This window comes from Glycine soja, chromosome 10 (assembly GCF_004193775.1).
Source record: "Glycine soja cultivar W05 chromosome 10, ASM419377v2, whole genome shotgun sequence".
NCBI lineage: Eukaryota > Viridiplantae > Streptophyta > Magnoliopsida > Fabales > Fabaceae > Glycine > Glycine soja.
Window position 1 is genome coordinate 29,668,811 of NC_041011.1, and position 22,310 is coordinate 29,691,120.

The 22,310-nt window shown below is 35.9% G+C and overlaps 2 protein-coding genes across 2 annotated transcripts; one reads left to right on the top strand and one right to left on the bottom strand.

Moving 5' to 3' along the window:
- LOC114371606 (heat shock protein 90-2-like) lies at positions 1–711 on the bottom strand. Its single transcript, XM_028328991.1, has one exon. It carries the CDS (start codon positions 709–711, stop codon positions 1–3), a length of 711 nt encoding a protein of 236 aa, XP_028184792.1.
- Positions 712–3,784: 3,073 nt separating this feature from the next.
- Positions 3,785–14,472, top strand: LOC114370633. The gene is made up of 7 exons (XM_028328024.1): positions 3,785–3,910; positions 4,271–4,373; positions 4,561–4,729; positions 8,456–8,551; positions 12,566–12,854; positions 12,953–13,165; positions 14,063–14,472. The coding sequence occupies exons 5-7, from the start codon at positions 12,570–12,572 to the stop codon at positions 14,192–14,194; spliced, it is 630 nt and encodes a 209-aa protein (XP_028183825.1). The 5' UTR covers positions 3,785–3,910; positions 4,271–4,373; positions 4,561–4,729; positions 8,456–8,551; positions 12,566–12,569; the 3' UTR covers positions 14,195–14,472.
- Positions 14,473–22,310: the final 7,838 nt, after the last annotated feature.

Genomic DNA, 22,310 nt, shown 5'->3' on the forward strand with positions numbered 1-22,310 from the left:
CTAGGTACCCTTGACAAAGCACTTGACAAAGCCCAAATACTCAGGAATCAACTCCTCACAATTGTCCATCATAAAGACACGACGGACATAAAGCTTAATATTGTTAGGCTTCTTCCTTGTGTCAAAGAGGTCAAAAGGTGCCCTCTTAGGAACAAAGACGATAGCCTTAAACTCCAACTGTCCCTCACCTGAGAAGGGCTTGACAGCCAAATGCTCTTCCCAGTCATTGGTGAGACTCTTGTAGAAAGCAGAATACTCCTCCTTTGTGATCTCCTCATGCTTTCTCATCCAAATGGGCTTGTGCTTGTTCACCAAGGAGCATTCATGTGACACTTCCTTAATCTTCTTTTTCTTTTTTTCTTCCTTCTCCTTCTCTTCGTCAACATCCTCCACCTTACCCTCCTCATCCTTCTTGTCTTCCTCATCCTCATCATCAGAGATCTCCTTCTCGGTAGTTTTCTCAATCCAAAGAAAAATTGGGTAGCTAATGAACTCAGAATGCTTCTTGATCAAATCCTTCAAGCGACGCTCCTCAAGGTACTCAAGCTGATCTTCCTTGAGGTAGAGAGTGATCTTAGTACCCCTTCCAAGAACCTCACCAGTGTTATCCCTGGTGACAGTGAAAGAACCTCCAGCATCAGACTCCCAAACATACTGTTCATCATCATTGTGTTTGGTTGTAACAATGGGCCCCTCAAAGAGGTTGCACATGTATAAATCAGTTGTATGGATTTAGCTTGAAGGGCTTTAAATTTGGTTATAAGGATTTAAGGCAAAGCCTTTAGTCATAGGTCACATTTTTTTAACACCCATATGACTCTCATTTATGAATTATGATCCACATATAAAGTCAGAACAAAGATCTCAGAGCGCACCACAAAATAGACAAATTTTCTTTTTTAGTCTGAGAAAAAACAAAGTCCCTGCTGATCCAAATTTCACCAAACAAATGCAAAGACCAAGTACAAGGGGAAATCTAATGACATTATAGTAAAGCTATTTGAATTGCAAAATGCCCCAAACAGCTGCAAACCAAACAATATACTAGATGTATGTTTTTTTCCTAGAGCAATTAATCAAGCCCTTGAGTTGGAGAAAATGACGTGTGGTATTGACATGCTTACGTGCCTCCATACCCCATGTTCTCCATAAATATCCAGAGTTTTCACATTCTAAGATCAAAATGACTTGTTTAGATGTTATTCCTTCTGGTTCGAGTAATAATAACGATGACAAATCTCTCCATGTTTTGTTTCATATTGATTTTCTTTTTTGCATTAAACAAAAAGGGGAACGAGCAACAACTTGAAGGTTGTACATTTAGGAACTAAAGAATTCAAAATAGCTAGTAATAAGAGGGATTTGTTTTTGGAATTTTCTGAGCACCAATAGCGGCTACGCAAGAAGCTTGCACTTTGAGGGAAGGATATTTGCAGCTAATGAACAACTTTCTTAACTATTTGTCCTTCAGATTTGACTGTTTCTTTTTGCTAATATATAAATATAAATAGTATAAGGCTATGGCTTATGGAGATGGTCTTTAGACCATGTTTTTACGCCATAGCCTGATACTATTGTGATTTACATATTAGCAAAAAGAAACAGTAAAGTCTGAAGGATAAATAGTTAAGAAAGTTGTTCATTAGCTGCAAATATCCTTCCCTCCTCAAGTGCAAGCTTCTTGCATAGCTGCTCTTGGTGCTCAGAAAATCCGAAAAACAAATCCCTCTTATTACTAGCTATTTTGAATTCTTTAGTTCCTGAATGTACAACCTTCAAATTGTTGCTCGTTCCCCTCTTTGTTTTCTGCAAAAAAGAAATTCAATATGAAACAAAACATGGAGAGAATTGTGATGGTTATTATTACTCGAACCAGAAGGAATAACATCTAAACAAGTCATTTAAATTGTTGGCCCTGCTCCCTAGTTTGTACTTGGTGGTCCTTACTAGAAAACATAGCATTTGTAGTTAATTTTTTTAGGTTTTGTAAAATTGTAGTTCGAAATTTTTATCTAGCAGAATTTCCTTTTCTTTTTAGTTTTTCTATGTACTTTTGTAAATCTAGGTTTGGTAATAAAAATATTTAAACTTCAAGAAAATACTAATATTTATATTATCAACATATTTGTACCAAACATTGCCCACAAGTTATAACAAAAATAATTATACTTCATGCTCAATTTAAAAAATAAAAGACATGTAAAATATAGATGTCTTTTGAAAACTTGAGACAAAAAATCATATATTTATTTGATCTAAACTTTTTTAAAATCTGACTTATTTTATATAAAAGAATTACATGATATAACTGTTATATATCTCTTTTTATTTGTTTTGTTTAGTTGGTGAATTTAAAGTCTTAATCTTTAGGAGTTAGTTTTATTGTTAACAGAATTAGGCTATGTGGTCAATCTAAAAAAACAGAATTAGGAACTTTAGGTCAAAGTTAGCATAGATGTCAGATATTCTGATTAGCATTTTCTTACAAATATTTGACTGTACTTGAATTTGTTATAACTTTAAAATATTTCATTGAAGCTTCATTGTAGGGTGTGGATCGCTAATTGTGTTACAATACGTAAACCACTGACAAAAGCATTGCTGAATTAAAATTGAATGAATGAATAAACCAACCACCGCACGTACTTACTTTCTAACTTCCCGTGTCTTATTCAGCCTAGTCTTTCCTCCCTTTCTTAAGAAAAATCTCTACATATTTGACAGTCATTAGTCAACTCAGTAGGACCTCCTCCAGGAACAAGTTTTGAATTTTTTATTATCTTCCTTGCTACAGACATGGCATCCTGTCACGGGAAAAACTTCTGAAAGCAATGATCAAATCCACAACCTCTGGGTAGAAATCAACACTTTACCTGGAGGTTTCTTTCAACTTAATTTAGGAGATCCTTGCTAGCACCCCTCAATAGTACTCTGCAAGCCTTGGGGTCCTTGGTAGCACCCCTCAATAAATGCAAAAAACTCATCTCCAATCTTCTTAACTTCAAATAACCCAGCACCAGTACCAACATCAGACTCCTGTAATTCATCCGCTTTGTTCACAATAACAGCACCACATGCTTTGGCAATTCTATTATTATCTGTTTTTCTCAGCCTTCTGATTGCAGTAAGTCCATGGTTGCTGAGAAAATGCCATGCGAATTCACTAAGTCCTTTCTCTGTAATCACCAAATCTGGTTTAAACTTCAATATCTGCATGCAGAGCTCCTCAATGTATTCTTCTTCCATCCTCAACAAGAGACTCCAGTCTTCTTCTTCACAATAAAAAATACTTACCTTAGCTCTCTGTAAACAAAAAAATTAAAGTCACCAATCAAATTAATTAAGTAGTTAAAAAAACTCATGTATATACCTCCACAAATGGTAATTTCTCCCTTACTAAGTAAAAAAATATGTTTGAATTTTTCTTTTTAAAAAATGATGCAAAGTGGAACCAAACAGAGACTCCGATGAAAACAAAAGTAGGTGTGAACTTAAGTCTGAATATACAAAAATAAAGATTTCATAATTACAAAAAAACCATAAAAACCAATTGGCTTTGTAGAATTTTATTTCACTTGCAAATTGTATGATATGACAGTTGCTTATATAAACAACTTTGTCCCTCACTCTCTTTGTTTGCCACTTCATTACCACTCCTGCAATTCCACAAACCACAGGTTTTTTAACAATCAAATGTTATTCATAAATAAGCTCTTAAAATAAGTTAAGTTTAACATAATAAATATATGTTTTCCTCTTTTCCCTAATCCACGCTTCTCATTTATAGAGACTTAAGTGTTTAACTCATTGCAAGTATACCCTACTGATACAGAGCACAGGAAATCACCATTGGAAGATCACCTTAGTCTCTTCACCATTGGAAGATCACCTCAGTCTCTTTAATTCCAAGGTATGTATGCAATCACTCTCCTCTCTTTGAACTTGATAGACCAGATTGAAATGTTATATGGAATAGGTAAAAAAAAATTAAAAGCTATGAATTGATGCGTATTGTTGACTCCTTTTAAGATTGTTTGTACCAATCATGCTAAAAAATAAAAGACTGAATTTCTTTTTCACAAGGCTCTAATTTTAATCATGCTCCAAAGTTCAGACAAAAGTTTCATCTGCTCAAACCTACTTGTGATGGAGTTTCATCTGCTCAGACAAAAGGAATCTTATGTCATTCTTTTTGAACTTGTGGTGGCAGCAGCAATGGGCTTTATTTATTTATTTTCTGATTAGAGAATTAATTTGCTTGGTATTGTAGCCTGCTTCTGTTGGAATAAAGTTGCTGGCCCTGAAGTTCTTGGAAACGTTTGTATTACTCTTTTCATCTGACATCGGTGATACTGAGAAATTAGCCACAAAAGGTACTGCTCTTCACATTTGATGAGTTGAATGTATACCCGAGTTTAATGATTTGAAATAGACTATTTGCTTTCTTACAACACAATATTTACCTAAAGTTCCTGGCTTCCAGCTCAGGATAGAAAATTGATTGTTTGGTTAATAATTATCTGTTCATACATTATAATGTTAACACTGATCCAAATACAGGAATTAGGCAAGCTGTTAATGTCGAATGGTTGGTTGGTGGTCACCCTCACCCTGTTCTTGATCCAGTAGTGCTCATATCAGATGCAAATAAGACTATTGGCATTCTATTAAATTTATTGCTGTTGGTTGGCAGTCTTCCAACTTGCTTGACTATTACTGTTGTAAATTGGTGAGTTTTATGTGGTATCAGCCAATGACCTGTGTTTGCATATTATTAGCATTCTGTGTATTCTCTTTTTCTGATAATAGATCCTGTGGAAATTGTCTGGTAGGCCACTCCTTGAATATGTGTAGTTGCAGTTGCATATAAATACTTGTTTTCCTTTATTGCCTGAATATTACTGTTGGCATAAAAGTAGGTGAATTGACATTTTATTTTATTTTACTTATTTGCATATGTTGTTTTTTTGTACTTCCTTTTAAACATTTTATTTTCTCTTTGTACTGAGATACTCTTTTAATAAAGGCAACAATGCAAGAATCATTTAACACTCATTTTTTAACTAACTAGAAGCATTTAATAGGGTGTATTTAATGTTCCTTAACCAATACCCTCGAGACACTAGTTAGCAAGACCCTTTTTTTAACTCATGGATAGATTTAAGAATATAGAGATCATGAGAGAAAGTGGCAAAAATTAAGGGAGAGATATTTGATATGAAAATAGAAGCTAAAACTTGTATTGAATTGAATGGATGATCTGAGATCTTAAACAGCATATATAGTAAGAGTCATCTTTCTAACGGTACAGAATCTATCAACACAATAACCAACTGAAAATAATAGCTAGCCTGTGTCAGTTGAAACAGACTCCAAACAGATAACTGGACTCAGTTGCATGTGCGTAGTGGATACTAACTACTCTGAAATTTGGTTGTTTCTTGACCAGTTTTTTCCATTGCCTTGTAAAATAGTAGAAATAACTATCCTGGTGCATAACAGGCTTGTTTTTAAAAACTGGCACTGTTTAGGTGTGTGTATTCTGGAACTTGAATGTAGTTTTTGGCTTAGTAATAATACGACATGCTTTAAACATTTGTTTCTCTCTCCTTTCTAATGGTACACGCATTGAAATGATATTTGGTCTTTTGTTTAACTCTTTTTCTACTACCGACATCATCCTCACTATTGATACTATTCTCCTGCAGTTCTGCTGTTATGAAATTTACAATTAATGTTACTTAGAACTAGGTAAATAGCTAGGTTGCACTTCATAGGCTGGCCTATTTAATCTGCAGTCTGCACAAATTTTAACATGGTGAAATTCAACCCATTTAAATGTGGTCTTGTACAAGTTTGCCTGTTTAGTCTGCAAATTAATGAGTGTTGTTACTTTTGTTTGTATGCAAATTCATTTTTATGGCATACCTATATTATCTCGTTATAACAACAGTCAACAGACCATCAAAGTCCATTCACCAAAAAAAAAGACCATCAAAGTCCAAAGACAGTCTACAGGTAGGTAAGCTCTTACTACCAATTGTCCGATGTTTGAAAAAGTATTGTTTTTGACATGTGTGTGCGCCAATGATTTTCAGTAGTTTTAGAGTGGAGACTGCATACTTAGTGGTCTTGAATATAAATCTTTTAAAACTACTCTATAAATGTAGTGTGCCGTCCGAAGACACGGACAAGGAAAAACTCAAAGAAAAAGAATCATATGATTCGGTACATAACTTGGTAAACTTAAGCAAAATGAAATCCAATGCCACTGTAAATTGAAATAACCCTAAGGTGTGTTCGCTGCCCATCTTCGCAGGATAATAATGTGCACCATAAACATGAAATAAAAATCACTTCCATAACTTCCGCAATGACATGTTTTTTTCAATCTCTTTTTTCATCACCTTGGCCACAGCCATCTCAAAATCCTCCTGAGTCACGTGTACCCTCCGCTCCCTCAATGCAAACATTCCAGCTTCGGTGCAAACAGCCTGCAAAGGCACAAAATTTGAGCGTTGGTCAGGCTATAAAATACTTAATAACACATTAAGTTAACATTTACAAACAAATTGCTCTGCATTTGCATTAGTATGAATACTTAAATTCATCACTGCCTACTTCCTACCACTATGATTTACAATTTACTTCATACAACATTCTGAAAAAATAATTCAGCCTTACTTCTTTTATTAAGTCATCAATTATACCAGCATCACAGAATAAGCTCATATTATAATGGATTCTCTTGTGTCGAACATCTCAACTAGTTATTAACCCATTCATAAAAAAACTCCCAATCTCAATAACAACAACAAAAACAACAACGCCTTATCCCACTAGGTGGGGTCGGCTACATGGATCAACTTCCGCCATAATGTTCTATCAAGTACCATACTTCTATCCAAATCATTAAGTTCGAGATCCTTCTTGATAACCTCTCTTATAGTCTTTTTGGGTCTTCCTCTGCCTCGAATTGTTTGCCTTCTCTCCATCTGGTCTACTCTCCTCACTACAGAGTCTACCGGTCTTCTCTCTACATGCCCAAACCACCTACGTCTATTTTCCACCATCTTCTCTACAATAGGCGCTACTCCAACCCTCTCTCTAATAGCTCCGTTTCTAATTTTATCCTGTCGAGTCTTACCACACATCCACCGCAACATCCTCATCTCCGCTACACCTACTTTAGTCTCATGTTGGCTCTTGACCGCCCAACATTCTGTTCCGTACAAAATCGCCGGTCTTACCGCAGTCCGATAAAACTTTCCCTTTAGCTTGATCGGTACCTTTGCATCACATAACACCCCCGATGCTTTTCTCCATTTCATCCATCCTGCTTGAATGCGATGATTCACATCCCCTTCAATTTCTCCATCATCCTGTATTACAGACCCAAGATATTTAAACCGTGTGACTTGACGGATAATATGGTCTCCTATTTTCACCTCTGAGTTAGATACCCTCCTACTTTTGTTGAACTTACATTCCATATACTCCGATTTGCTTCTGCTTAGGCGAAAGCCATGTGTTTCTAGAGCTCGTCTCCAAGTTTCCAACCTCTCATTCAACTCCTCCCTTGACTCTCCAAGGAGGACTATGTCATCTGCAAAAAGCATGCATCTGCAAATAAACTCCCAATCTCAATAGTAGTTTATTTTTACCACTATGACTCCTTGTGTTGATACATCCATCTGTGCACACTAAACTAATTCTGTATTGTTTGTTTTGGTGCCTCAAGATTCGGCGTATACACTTTCATGAGACATACATCACTTGTTGAATGTAGTTGGTGCAACACTATTTTTTAATGGTGTCTCCTGATAATACAGAATTCAGTGCAGACTAGTTCTCAAGGGGAGTTTGTACAGCTTATTTCTTCTGCATCTTTTGCCTTCATTGCTAGTGCTCTCTTGGAACTTAAGTTTTATTTACTCCCAACTCCCAAAGTATCTTACATACATCACCCAGCTTCGGAGCTAGTTCTTTAACATTTTTAGTAACAAAACACTTTATTTGCCTCATGCCCAAATATAATATCTTGAACAATAATCCAGCATTTTAATGCTAGTTAAAACTGTCTAACTTTTATGGTCTTGTACAATATCTTGAACAATAATCCAGCATTTATAATATCTTGAACAAATTGCTCTGCATTTAACAATAATCCAGCATTTATAATATCTTGAACAATAATCTGCAAATTAATGACTGTCTTTAGACTTTGATGGTCTTGTACAAGTATGCCATAAAAATGATTTTCAATCTAACTTAAGTTTGGTTGAAGTTATTGATCTGACATTCTCAGTGCATGGAAGTTATAAATTAGGATTGCTTTGTGGTATTGATGATGATATGGTTTTCTAGACTGTCATATGAGGCACTAGCTTCATTTACTATTGTCAGCTTCTACATAGCCATTTAATCATGAAAATTGGTCTGTAATTTATGGCAGGAACATTCTGAACATACTGATTTGATTCGTGATTTTTGAAGCTGAAGGCTTTTTCATCATAGTGGGCTTGCTTGTCAGTAACGTGTCAGGATTAAGGTGATTCATTAATGAATTGTATAACCTGATTCCATAGGTTTTTTACTTTTGTTGAGATGCATTAGACATTTATTTCCGTTATCATTTTTATGTTGTTGAATCAATATAGAAACCAAGACTGTTGCCTGTTGCCTATATGCTTATAAGATTGGGACAAAAGCATTGGACATTGTAAAGGACTATGCTACATGTAGTAATTGCATTAGGCGTATAAGTTATTGTTGTTTTACCTTTGTCATTTGTTGATAGAATTCGATGGCCATGTCTAAGCTGTACTACCCAATGACATGAACTCATGTCACTAGCCTCTCGACTTTGAACTCATCTAACTAGTGACATAAATAACATGTTATATATGGTAGGGGCCTGAATTCATCAATTTGATGGCCATAATTTGCGCAGTTTTTGCATCATCCCTTTTTTAGATAGAAAATAGTGTTAAATCATAGATGGAATAATTGTTATATCCAAATAGGGGGATTGGTACGACATGAACTACAATTAAACATACCAAAATCAGTTCAGGTCCAAAGCTGTAGTATACAACACTGCAAAGTCAAAAATGTCAAATCCGTAGAAACAACAATGCACCATTGAAGTGGTCAGCATTGTGGTCCAACTAACTGCAACTGCTTCTTTGTTTTCAACTGCAGTGTTTTCTACGAAAGCTGCAGTGCTGCTGTGTGATTAACTACAACGTCTATCATGGATCAAAGTTGGATGAATGCATCACATATCAGTGAGCAGTACGAGCATGGTGTTGAAGAGTTTTTGCAGTTTGCTCAAAGTAAAGCGCAACCTATGTGGGGAAAATATTTTTGTCCATGTGTCAAGTGTGGAAATGGGAGGCGTCAAACAGTTGATGACATAAGGACTCATCTTATTTGTGACGGAATAATACGTAGCTACACAAAATGGATATGGCATGGCGAATCCCCCGATACAACTGACATGTCATAGCCTGAGGAGTTTAATGCAGAAATTGGAAATCCTATAGAAGAAATGATTCACGATCTTGGGCAAGAGGGGTTTCAATAGGCACATACAGCCTTGTATGGCAACTTAGAAATTGATTCGAAGAAGCCTTTGTATGCTGGCTGCACATCTTTCACCAAGTTGTCTGTTGTGTTAGCTCTAGTTAACCTGAAGGCACGATTTGGGTGGAGTGACAAGAGTTTCAGTGAGCTGCTTATGTTGCTGAAAAACATTCTTCCTGCAGATAACGTTTTGCCAAAGAATCACTATGAAGCAAAGAAGATTTTATGTCTAGTTGGGATGCAGTATGAAAAAAATCCATGCCTGCTGTAACGACTGCATTTTGTACAGAGATGAATTTGCTGAACTTGATTGCTGCCCGGTGTGTGGGGTATCAAGGTACAAATTGAAGAACGGGGATTCTAGTGTACATCCAATTGCCGGCAACCCACGTCCAGCAAAGGTGTGTTGGTATCTCCCTATAATACCAAGGTTGAAGCGGCTGTTTGCTAATGGCGAAGACGCTAAAAACCTGATATGGCATGCAAATAGCAGAAAATCAGATGGATTGCTACGACATCCTGTAGATAGTCCGCAATGGAAGGCAATTGATTGTTTGTATCCTGACTTTGGGGCCGAGCCTAGAAATTTAAGGCTTGGTCTTGCAATGGACGGAATGAACCCATATGGTAACTTAAGCACTAACCATAGCTTGTGGCGCGTTTTGCTGTTCATTTATAATCTCCCTCCGTGGTTGTGCATGAAGCGAAAGTATGTAATGCTGAGTATGATGATACCTGGTCCACGACAGCCAGGTAATGATATTGACGTATATCTAAGACCATTAATTGACGATTTGCGGAAATTGTGGGAAGAAGGGGTTCATGTATGGGACGCAAATCTGCAGCAGTCTTTTTTGTTGTGTGCCATGGTTTTTTGTACCATAAATGACTTTCCAGCCTACGGGAACTTAAATGGATATAGTGTCAAAGGACATCACGCATGTCCTATATGTGAGCAGAATACTTGTTTCCGCCAACTTAAACATGGAAAGAAGACTGTATATACCAGGCACCGCAGATTTCTCAAACCTTACCATCCGTATCGACGACTGAAAAAGACATTTGATGGAAGTCAGGAACATGAAACAGCGCCAGATCCATTAAGTGGGAATCAAGTTTATGATCAGGTGAAGGATGTCGTAAATATGTTTGGCAAATACCAGAAAAAAGCATCATCTAATGCATACATGTGGAAAAAAAGTCTATTTTCTTTGATCTTCCATACTGGTCTGATCATGATGTCAGACATTGTATAGACATGATGCATGTGGAGAAAAATGTTTGTGATTCTTTAATTAGGACCCTCCTAAACATTAAAGGCAAGACAAAGGATGGTTTGAAGTGTTGGAAGGACTTGGTTGACATGGGTATACGTCAGGTGTTGCATCCTGTCTCAAAAGGTCCACGGACATATCTCCCCCAGCATGTTACACAATGTCAACTGCGGAGAAGAGAAGTTTTTGTCAATGTCTGCATAGTATCAAAGTCCCACAAGGATACTCTTCAAACATCAAGAGCCTTGTGTCTGTGACTAAGCTTAAGTTGGTTGGCTTGAAATCGCATGATTGTCATGTGTTAATGCAACAACTTTTGCCTGTGGCAATTCAGGGGACGTTGCCTGAAAAAGGTCCGTGTTGCAATTACTCGCCTCTGTTTCATATTTAATGCTATATGTGCGAAGGTCATTGACCCTAAACAGTTAGATGATTTGGAAAATGAAGTTGTTGTGGTCCTTTGTCAAATGGAGATGTATTTCCCTCCTTCATTTTTTGACATAATGGTACACTTAGTTGTTCATTTGGTAAGGGAAATACGGTGTTGTGGTCCTGTGTATTTCAGATGGATGTATCCAGTTGAGCGGTACATGAAGGTCTTGAAAGGTTATACCAAGAATCAATATCGACCAGAGGCGTCAATAGTTGAAAGATACGTTGCCGAAGAATGTATTGAGTTTGCCTCATAGTACGTTGAGTCATTGAAACCAGTGGGCCTTCCTTCATCTCGTCATGACCAGCCAAAAGTAGGGAAGGGCACTCGTGGATACAATGTTGTGACAATGACTAGACATGACGTGTCACAAGCTCATTTGTATATTTTAAACAACACAGCAGAGGTGTTACCGTACATAGAGGCTCACAAAAAACATGTTAAAGAAACTCACCCCAAAATGAACATGATGAGGGTGTTGCAAGAGCACAATAAAACTTTCATAAATTGGTTTAGACAAACAATATTTATTGATAATAGTGTTTCCAGAAGACTAACATTGTTAGCCATTGGCCCAAATCTAAATGTCCCTACTTGGAAGGGATATGACATTAACAATTACTCCTTCTACACAAAGTCACAAGATGATAAAAGTTCCGTACAAAACAGTGGGGTCAGTGTTGATGCCGATTCGGATCACTTCTACAGTACATCAGACAACAACCCCATTCGAGCATCTATGTGTTACTATGGCGTCATTCAAGAAATTTGGGAGGTTGATTACACTGCATTTAGAGTGCCTATTTTTAAGTGTCAGTGGGTCAACGGGACAACGGGACAACGGGTGTGCATCAAGATCCATTGGGATTTACGTTGGTTGACCTTAGTAAGGTGGCATATATGGAGGAACCTTTCATTATGGCAGAACAAGCCAAACAAGTTTTCTACGTCGACGATCCATGTAATTCAAGTTTGTCTGTGGTTCTCCAAGGAAGACCAAGTGGAATCAATTACCATAATGATGATTCAAGCCTTGACATTGGTGAAATGGGTGGTTTTTCAAAAAACCTGCCTCCAATGAATGAACCTGATGAAGTCGATGATGGATATGCAAATCGTGTAGACCATGATGAAGGTTTATGGGAGAACATTCCTACAGGGATTGTTTGAAAGTAACAGTTTTTTATGTCTCAATCTAATACTATTTTTACTATTACGCCTGTTTTTGTTTGCCTTGCACATTAATATTAATGTTGTTATTTTTTCACAGGATCATGGCCACACCTCCGAGGTCTCCTCCACAGTCTGATGGTCAATCAGAGGCCACTTTGAAGCAGAGTAGAACAACGACACGGCTTAGAACATTGACATTAAGAACCATGGATCAGCCCAGACCGGCAGTTTATGTCGATCCCGCTACCGGGAGAGCATCGGGACCTATGCGTGAAAAGTTCCAAAGCTATCTAGGGGTAGTTGCGCGAGAAAAGATCCCCATTATCCACAACAATTGGAAAGATGTACCTGAAACTCTTAAGGAGATATTGTGGAATGACATATTAGTAAGTGTTGATCTTTGTGTTTGATTTATTTTCATGTTATATTTTGAAAGTCCATCTTTACATTGACAGAATGCAAACTAACTAATGTATGTATGCAGGCAAAGTTTGATATCCCAGAAGCCGCAAAGGTGAAGACGAAGGTTATGTCTACGGTTGCGACGAGATGGCGACAATTTAAGTCCACATTGACTAGCAAATTTGTCTTTGGTAAGACTGAAGGGCAACAAGCGCAGGATGTTGTTACAAAATATGGACTAGATCCCGAAGCTTGGAAACAATTTGAAGCAACCCGATTGACACCTAACTGGGAGGTTAGTTTATAATATAGTATTTTTATATAATTGTTTTTTATTCTTTGAAGAATTGATTTTAGACTTCATATTACAAATGTTTTTATTCTTTGTTTAATTTTGGTCCTTTTTTTGTGTGTTTGTGTCTCTTTGTTTAAAAATATTAAAATTTATGAGAATAAAATAAAAACAAAAATTCAAAGACTAATGGCATCAAGTATGAGTCCTGCTTATTTATAGCTCCATCCAAGAATGTTTCCATCCTGAAGAAAAATCATTGTAAAATCACAGCAGATCATAGATGGCATATCATAAATTGGAGAAAACATTTGTAATTTTCCACCTCTATTTGAAACTTTAACCATTATACTCAAGTAGTTTTCTCTATTACAAAACTAACAAGAAATATAGAAGAGAACCTACTCTATTTTATACCTTCTTATCTGTGAGAAAGAAATCTCCATGGAGCTATGCATTTTACAATTAAAAAAAAAACAGTTCCATAGATGTTTTAGTTATCTAATGAAAAATTTAAACTGCATATGCCTCAGCCAAGTGACCAGGGGTGTACAAGGATGAAATTCATGGTTTAACAAGTCACCGTAGAAAATTTGACACATCTTATATATCAGAATCTTATGTGTGTATGGAAGTGTAACCATAGCAAACAGTATAGTCCTAGAAAATTGCATATCATCTCATGAAATTTAGATGCAGTTCGTTGAATTTTTTTGTGCTGTTTTCCAATAAGATTTGGAATTTCACCTTAGTAACTTATGCCTAGTATTTAAAACAAACATTTACTGAGCAAATAATTAACCAAGATGAAATTCCAATTCGATTTGAAAACAACACCTGAAACATCTAAGGAACTTCATTTAAATTTTGTCCTTTATCATTTACCTGTTTGTATGTCAGCATGGAACAAAGACTCTGGACATCTCTGTGTTTGGGAGTGAGGCCAGCTCTGACAACATTGTCAGAAGTTGCCATGCATTCAATGCACTCACCACAGATATATGCATGAGGTTCATTTGCTCCAAGGAATAAGGCTTCGTCCGGAGCGACTTTCACATGGTTAACAAAGAAGGCTACTATGACACCAACATCAGATGGACATTGCTTTTCCAACCACAGTACCATTTGGTCCTTATCTGTCAACTGCCTCACCCGATGATGCAAAAAATAAAAATATTATTGTATTCATTCATGACTTTAGCAACATGTGTGTGTTAACAAAGAAAGAATACATAAATTATTGTTTCATAGTAGCAACTTAAAGAGTTTAATGCATCTGAATTCTGAAATATGATCCCATTCCCAGGTGCATATTAGAGCTGCCACAATATGTTATATAAAATACAGTAAACAATTTTTAAAAAATAGACGAAACAGGAGCAAGGAGGTAAAAATTGATTGCACATTAAGTAGTATGTGTAGCTGTCCACCACAAATATTATGCGTTAGAAGATTATAAACCAATATTTGTTAGTCTAACTGGGTTCATTTTCCTTATGCAATGTTTCAGATTTGAGTATTTAGAAGTCATTTTCTTTATCTATGTTAGTTATTTATGTGTATATATTATGTTATTTATATAGTATAATTTTGTGTTTTAGGTTAGAATATAGGATTTACATTCCTAGTTACAATCCCAAGTACAATGTCTAACAATTATGACCCAAGAAATGATGGTCTAACAGTTATAGCTAGGTCTGAGTGAGTTAATTATGAATAGAGAGAGTATTGACAAAAGCATGAATCTACCCAGCCAGGAGGAGGAAAAGGTCCACTCCTTCAAAATGCAAAATCTAAACCAAATATATATAGGCCATCTTCAGCAATGACTCATGTGGGCCTCCTTTTGTAAGATCAGGAAATTAGGCTGCCACAAACAAAATGGGTCCACCAATAAATACATATGCGCAATCATACACAGTGAGAGGAAAAAACAACCATGGAATTATCAAGTATCAATTAGAAGTATGTCATATAGGACATACTAAAGCAGCAGAAGTGGACACTGTCACTTGACTAAATTTCCCAGAAGTGGACACTGTCACTGGGAAGACTATTCTACTGTATGAAAACCAGAGATGTCACTGCAAGAGTCTTTGGGAGGCAACTTACTTGCAGTTAAGTTAGTTTCATCCAATGTGTGCCTTTTATGTGATGCTGGCTGCGAGGAATGTTCTAGATTTTAGAGAAGAACAAATACTAGAATCCCTTTTGAGATGCAATGAATCATAGATATGGTCAGCATTGTCTCTTTTTCCCTTCGAAATGAGACTACCATGTAAAATTCCCCGCTGCTGTAGCATCACAAGTAAAAGCCAAATGGTCATCAAAATATATACAAATAAACATAGCAGTAATATGAAAAAAAAATTAAAATAACTAATCAACTTTACAAATCAAGTTCCATATAAATAAATAAATAAAAATTCATGCCCAAAAAATCTTATTCATTTCAGGTAAGGTAGACTGGGCTGGAGCAGAACACAATCATTGAACAACAAACCTCAAGATCCTTCAACAAATGAAAAGCAGCTTCTCCTTTTGCAGTTTTTTTATTTCGCCCCTTTCCTTCACGAACCAATAGGGCATTTGGAAGCTGTACACTAACCTCACATGCATTGCTGGTCCCATTTTTTCACAATTTTGTTTTACTTTTAAAAAATGCCCAAGTGAATCACATAATTCATTTAATTCACGAAATGGAGGCAATTCAAGTTTATCAGGAGTAACAATGGGAGATAATAGAGGATAGAAAACGTTCCACACTTGGTCAAGACTTAGCTTGGTATGAATTAGTATAGGCCCGACAATACTTTACACTACATCTCCATGTGCCTGACATTTATAACAAAAATAACAATGTTACAACTTAAAACAAGTGCCAGGTATATGTTTGGAGCCACATGCTTCAGAAATTGACACATCACTAATTATATCAGGACCTTTTTAAAATAAAATGCAAGTTATTTTTTTACAATAAAAATATTTTCCAACTCATCATAATTGAAGATTAATTTCTTTAGAGATGTAAACATTATATAAGTAAATTTTGTTTTATATATATGAGTAAATTTTGTTTTATATATATGGTGAAGTTGTAGGATACCACACTAATATCATGGTGATTTTTTTTTCTTGTAAAATACTCACCCCACATATTACTAAAATAAATAAAATACAAATTTTAAAAATAGGTACAATATCATACTATCAAATATCCAAATTGTACAATCATATCTATCATGATCTAAAGTTTAGTTTTAAAATTGCAGGCAATAATTGAGAAACAAATTCATAACATGTATAATTTTTGGAAAACTTTACTATTTGATGTTAGCTTTGCATCATCATTAGTCCTGTTAAGTGGTGAATAAGAGAGGCACTATTTGTCTCTATTTATAAATGATAATGTTGATTTTGTAAATCGCCTTCATTTGTGTTGTGTGCATGTCGAAAACCAATAAAATTTGGTTGCATTTGTGTAAATTTCATATAGCCTTTGATTCTCATGCCAACCATGTGGAGCCTGAGTGTTTAGACAGGTGGATAATTACTCTGAAAGAAGTAATTGATTTTTCTGGGTGGAGTTTCAATGGGTAACCCCATCTAACCATTTTTTTGTCTCTCCCTGTTTTCAAGTGTGTGGTTATATATATATATATATATATATATATATATATATATATATATATATATATATAACGTTGTAATTTTTACAGTACACTTAGTTCTGTTAATTGAAATTGGTTTGTTAGTTAGTTCATTAAATGTTAGTTACCTCTTATAGCAATTAGCAAGTCTCTATAAATAGCATGTAAACATACTGATAGCACCCTGGACTCAGATGCTAATCACAGGCCCGAAAGGATTATTAAGAGCCCACAAGGATTGTTAATTTTATTGTCTTGTACCAAAGTAGATTAAATTGTATAGTCATAAGATAAGGTATTTAGATGGTCAAACGAGTTTACGTTTTGTGTCAAACCTCAAGTAATTACACTCAACTTATAATTTTCTTGTTTTTGTTTTTTGGGTTCTATTTTATTTTCTAAATTTTCTAGTTTGGTATATTTTCTTTAGTAGAATTCACTAATTGGATGATGGTATACATGTAACTAACAGATAAAATATTTGGAACTCACAGAAATAGTGAATGCAGAGTACTGATATATAAAGTATAGCATAATGAAACTATGTCGAAAAAAATGTCATTAAGATTTTGTAAGGTACGTGTTGGTTACTTTACGGATAAGAGAATGAAGGAAAAACAACTTAGGAAATGCATTGTAAAAGACACCGTATTTATGGATTGTAAAAAAATAGTATATCGTAATTCCAATAAGTATATCTAAATTCCAATAAGTATATATGTAACTGAGATCAAATAATTATAGAACATATAAATCAATTAATATGAGACTATTTCAGTTTATTAGTATTTTGGATTTGAGTTCCAAGTATAAAGTATAAAAATTAAATGTGAAAGATATATCTGATGTAAATAATTTTTTTTTTAAAAAGAATAAAATATATTTGTAATTTATCATGTTATTCCATTAAAATTTAAACAGTGTAAACATAGGTTAAAGGAGAGACTAAAGCTGATATGTCATATTGTAATTTATCATTTGTGTAATTACAAGGTTTTAGGAAACGAGCACAAACAATTCAAAAACACAACGACTGCACTCACCTACTTTCTCGTGGGGATATAATTTGCTTGAGAAGAAATTATTAGACGAGAAGAAAAAAAGAGTAGAAGAGGAAGCATTATTGAGTGAAAACCCAGCAAGTGTGGACAACCCCCCATCTCCAATTAAAAGACATGTTAAGTGGAAGGTTGCTCGGACCAGGGCTTCTGGCAATATGACATCTGAGTCGGCATAGGAAATAGCAGATTAAATTGTAAGTTGACCAATAAGTGGCACTGTTCATATGTTTAGTAATTTGTTGTAATCACAATCACCGCACATTTTTTGTGTATTTGTGGCTTCTATTTCGTAGGACTCCTTAGAAGAGCAGGTGACGCAGGGCTCATTTGTACCTCATGGTCAGCAAGACATACTGAACACTGCCATTGGCCGATCTGACCATGGGGGTCGCGTTCGTGCAGCAGGCTCAGGTGTGACCATTACTTAGTACTACGGAAGGGCATCAAAAGGACTTGCAGCAACTCATTCTCATCCATCACTCAACAACAATTAGATGAAGTTGTTGCAAGGCTTAGGGAAGACATGAGTGGTCAAATCAGGGAAGAATTGAGGAGTCAGATTAAGGAAGAATTGAGGACTCAGCTAGAAGAGGAAAATAAAAGGACCTTGGAAAGAATGACTATGGCATTGAAAGAGGCTATTAAAGTAGAGTTGTCACATAAAGGATCCCCAAACTCACTAATAATTCAGCCGGACATACAACAATTAGGCGCGCGTGTCAGCACTAAGGGAAGTAATGCTCAAAGCAATGCCCAACCTTCACGGGAATCTGATGGTGATGTGACACGAAAGATGGGACTCTATGTGCAGCATAAGGATGGTACACTAGGATTGGTGGCCATGGGGAAAATAATGGATGGGGATTCAGTGATACACACTGTGGCTTATGCAGATGATGTTGTAAGGGTAAGTGTGGATACAGTTATCGATCCTGACGCTAAGATCCCCTATGCCACCTCAGAAATTAAGTATGTGAAGCAGGCCCTTCATACATTTGTAGCTTGGCCCACAGACCTTGTTAAACTTGTATTCGATGAGGTAACACCTTTGCTTTCAAATACATGAATTAAGACATTCATACATTACACATCAAACACTGACCCACATTCATTTGCCATGTAGGATGAAGAAATTATTCTGCACAAAGTGGATGCACATGGAGATAAGCCAGCTAATGTGGACACAGATGATCCAATGCGTGGGCTGATAAAGTACAGCTTTGATATTTACGACAAGCCAGTGGAATGCAAATTCGATGGGACCAAATTTGGAATCGCAGATGCACCTCCATCGATATTCCTAACATATTCTGATGTTAGTGAAATAATAGCAGGAGACAAAAGTTTGAACATATCTGTACAACAATTATGGTTGATGTAAGTGAAATCCTTATTTTATTTGTTCGTCATTCATTGTATATGATGATCGACTCCAAAACTTTCAAATGATGACATTAGGTATATGCATGAGTGGACTGAAACCTTGGAGCAAGGTTCCAACTATGCATTCCTTGAGCCACAGTCATTGGTGGTATCAAAGGAGACACATGGCGAATGCGAAGGATATCTTGAAAGATGGCTGAAGGAATCTGACCGAGAGGTGTACGTTGGACCTTACTTCCATCAGTAAGTCATGTTTAACAATAATACTTTAACCGATATTTGCCTCTATACGTATGTAATGTGCATCAGATGCAGGGCACATTGGCAGCTCCTAATTTTGTGTCCTAGGCAACATGTTGTTGTTTGGTTGTGTTCGTTGCGTAGGAAACCTGATATGCATATTAAAGCTGCAATTAATAGGTTAAATCTTATCTTTTTATTTTGTCCATGCCTTCTTTAATGGTCATCATTGAATATGTTTTCTTCTATACACGTTGATATGCTTTTTTTAAACCAGTGTAATGACCAAATTAAAAACGAGTTTGTCTCCTGAAAGTAAGGCAGTTGCACCTAAGTGGATTGAAGTTAAGGTTAGTGATATGTCCCATGCATTATTGTTGTCTACTAATAATCATTTAATTCTGTAATGTTTACGAGATTCAAATTGTTTTCATTGTAGAGTCACGTTCAAACCGGATGTTATGAATGTGGATATTACGTGATGCATTGGATGTGGAACATCATAACCAGCGACATCAAGAGTGATTGGTCCATGGTATACATAAACTTGACTTTCTAAGAGTGTTCGATATCATTGAAACTGAAATTTGTTATTTGCAGTACTAACTTTGAAATAATTATACTTGTAGTGGTTTGGTGATGACACACCATTGGACAAGGAGAACATCACAACAATTTGAAAGAAATGGGCAAGATATTTTTTAAAGACTGCGTGTAAAAATGGCTAATGATGGGCTAGCGACTAATCTCTTTTGTTGTATTTCAGACACTTGGTTTTGTTACTTTTAGTGTGCACTTTTGAAATTTTTAGTGATGCTACTAATACAATGACCAATGACAATTGCTATAATTAATGCTCATGTGCTGAAAATTCACGGTCTTCTGTTTTTAGTATTAGCTAGTCATTGACATCTGATATGATCTGCATTTCACTTGTGGAGTTCATTTGCTTATTAGTATATGTCCATGCATATATTTAAATTTTCTTATTTCAGATTCTCCTATGCTCAGCGTTTTGAAGGGATTTCATAGGATGAGGTACCTTGGTTATTGTACTGAATACTCATATCAATTATTCATGTAGCATCTTGTTTGTGATAGATTGAATTGAATTTCCTATCTTGTTATTGTTGTCTTCTATTGTGATTCTTGTATGATATCCTTATCTGCTTAATCAATTCTTGTCCAATAAAATTCATGTCTATAAATTTTATTTCCTATCCAAATTCCAATATCCTTCTATGTTCTCCTCATATCTTTAAGATTGGTAGGTGTATTCTTTCATGGTTTTGCATAGCTATGCTTAATCCAAATTTTTTTGTTTTTCATGATAAGTAAAATTGCCAAAAATGAAGAAAAAGTTTTGGTGACCACCATCTTTCTTTGTTGTGTCATCCTTGCTCTAATAGTTGTTTTTTATATGCTGTACTATATAATATATAAGGGTGAGATTCATTGTTTTTATGTTCATGCTTATTATCCAGTAGATCTTCTTAATGAAAACTTGTTTGGAACCTTATTATTGGGAAGGTAAATGTGAGAAAGAAACTCTGTGGAACTGAATGTAGTTAAGACAAGAGAGAATTTGATACGGTGAGGCAGTAGTAGTGTGCATAGGTTTTAGAGGGAGTGAGTGGGGGAAGGGATTCTGTTTTGTATATAGTTCAGGACTATAGCTGAGTATTGGGGCTGGAAAATAGGGTTCCCTCTTCCCTTGAAGGGGCAACACTCCTGGACTCTGGGGTAAGTCAGGCCTTGAGATTCTTTGTCTTGATGTAATATTCTAATTCCAGTGAGATTGTGTTAATAATCCCTCTGACTTTTGCTCTTCACTCATTCTCTTTCAAAACTTGATCCTCTTGTCTTTCATATTAGATACCATGAGGAATCTTTTGAGTTTGCTGAAATGTTCATTTTTTAGCATTTGGTGATTGTAACCTTCTGTTAACTTGTTGCTGCTGGTTTTTCTTTTTATTTAAACTTGTAGATAAATGCTGCAGAATTTGTTTGCCCATTCTGGTTTTCTGCAGACACAAAGTCATTCATACAAAAAATTCTGGATCCTAATCCTAAAACAGTGAGTACAACTTTCCATTTGTTTCAGACTTATTTAGTTACAGTCTCTAGTACAGACGTACATGCATTATGGTATATATGAACTGTGTTTCTCACTGATTATCTTGACACGCTTTTATAATTTTAAGTCTGTTTATTCCTACTACTTAATGCAAGTCTATGTATTGTGCTGTGAACAGGTATAACAATTTTCTTTAAAAATGGTTAGGCACAACAGTCAGCAGAATTCACATCATCTTGTAAGAAGCATAGATCCTTCTAAAGAACATTTAGAAGGATCTATGCTTGTCTGTTTAAATTTTAATTATGTTTTCCGCTTAAACGGGTTAACCCAAATTTTGTTATGCAGGGTCTGGAATTCAACGACGGTCAACAAAAGACCCGTCGTTATCTACTGAGTTGACCAATACAACGACGATCACAAGTACAGCCGTCGTGAACGCATTACAACAACGGTCTAGGCAGCCCGACGTTGACACCAACAAACTCAACGACGGTGGGACGTACACAACATCGTTGAAAATGATGAAAACAACGACAGCCTATGTTAATGGCCGACGTTGAAGTCATTACTACAACGACGGCATTTACCCACGCACGACGTTGATGAGTAACCTACAACGACGGTGTTTATGTTTAAACGACGTTGATATGTTGAATACAACGGCAGCGTTTATGTCAGCCGCGACGTTGAAAGCTTAAGACAACAACGGATATTAATCAACTCCCGTCGTTGCT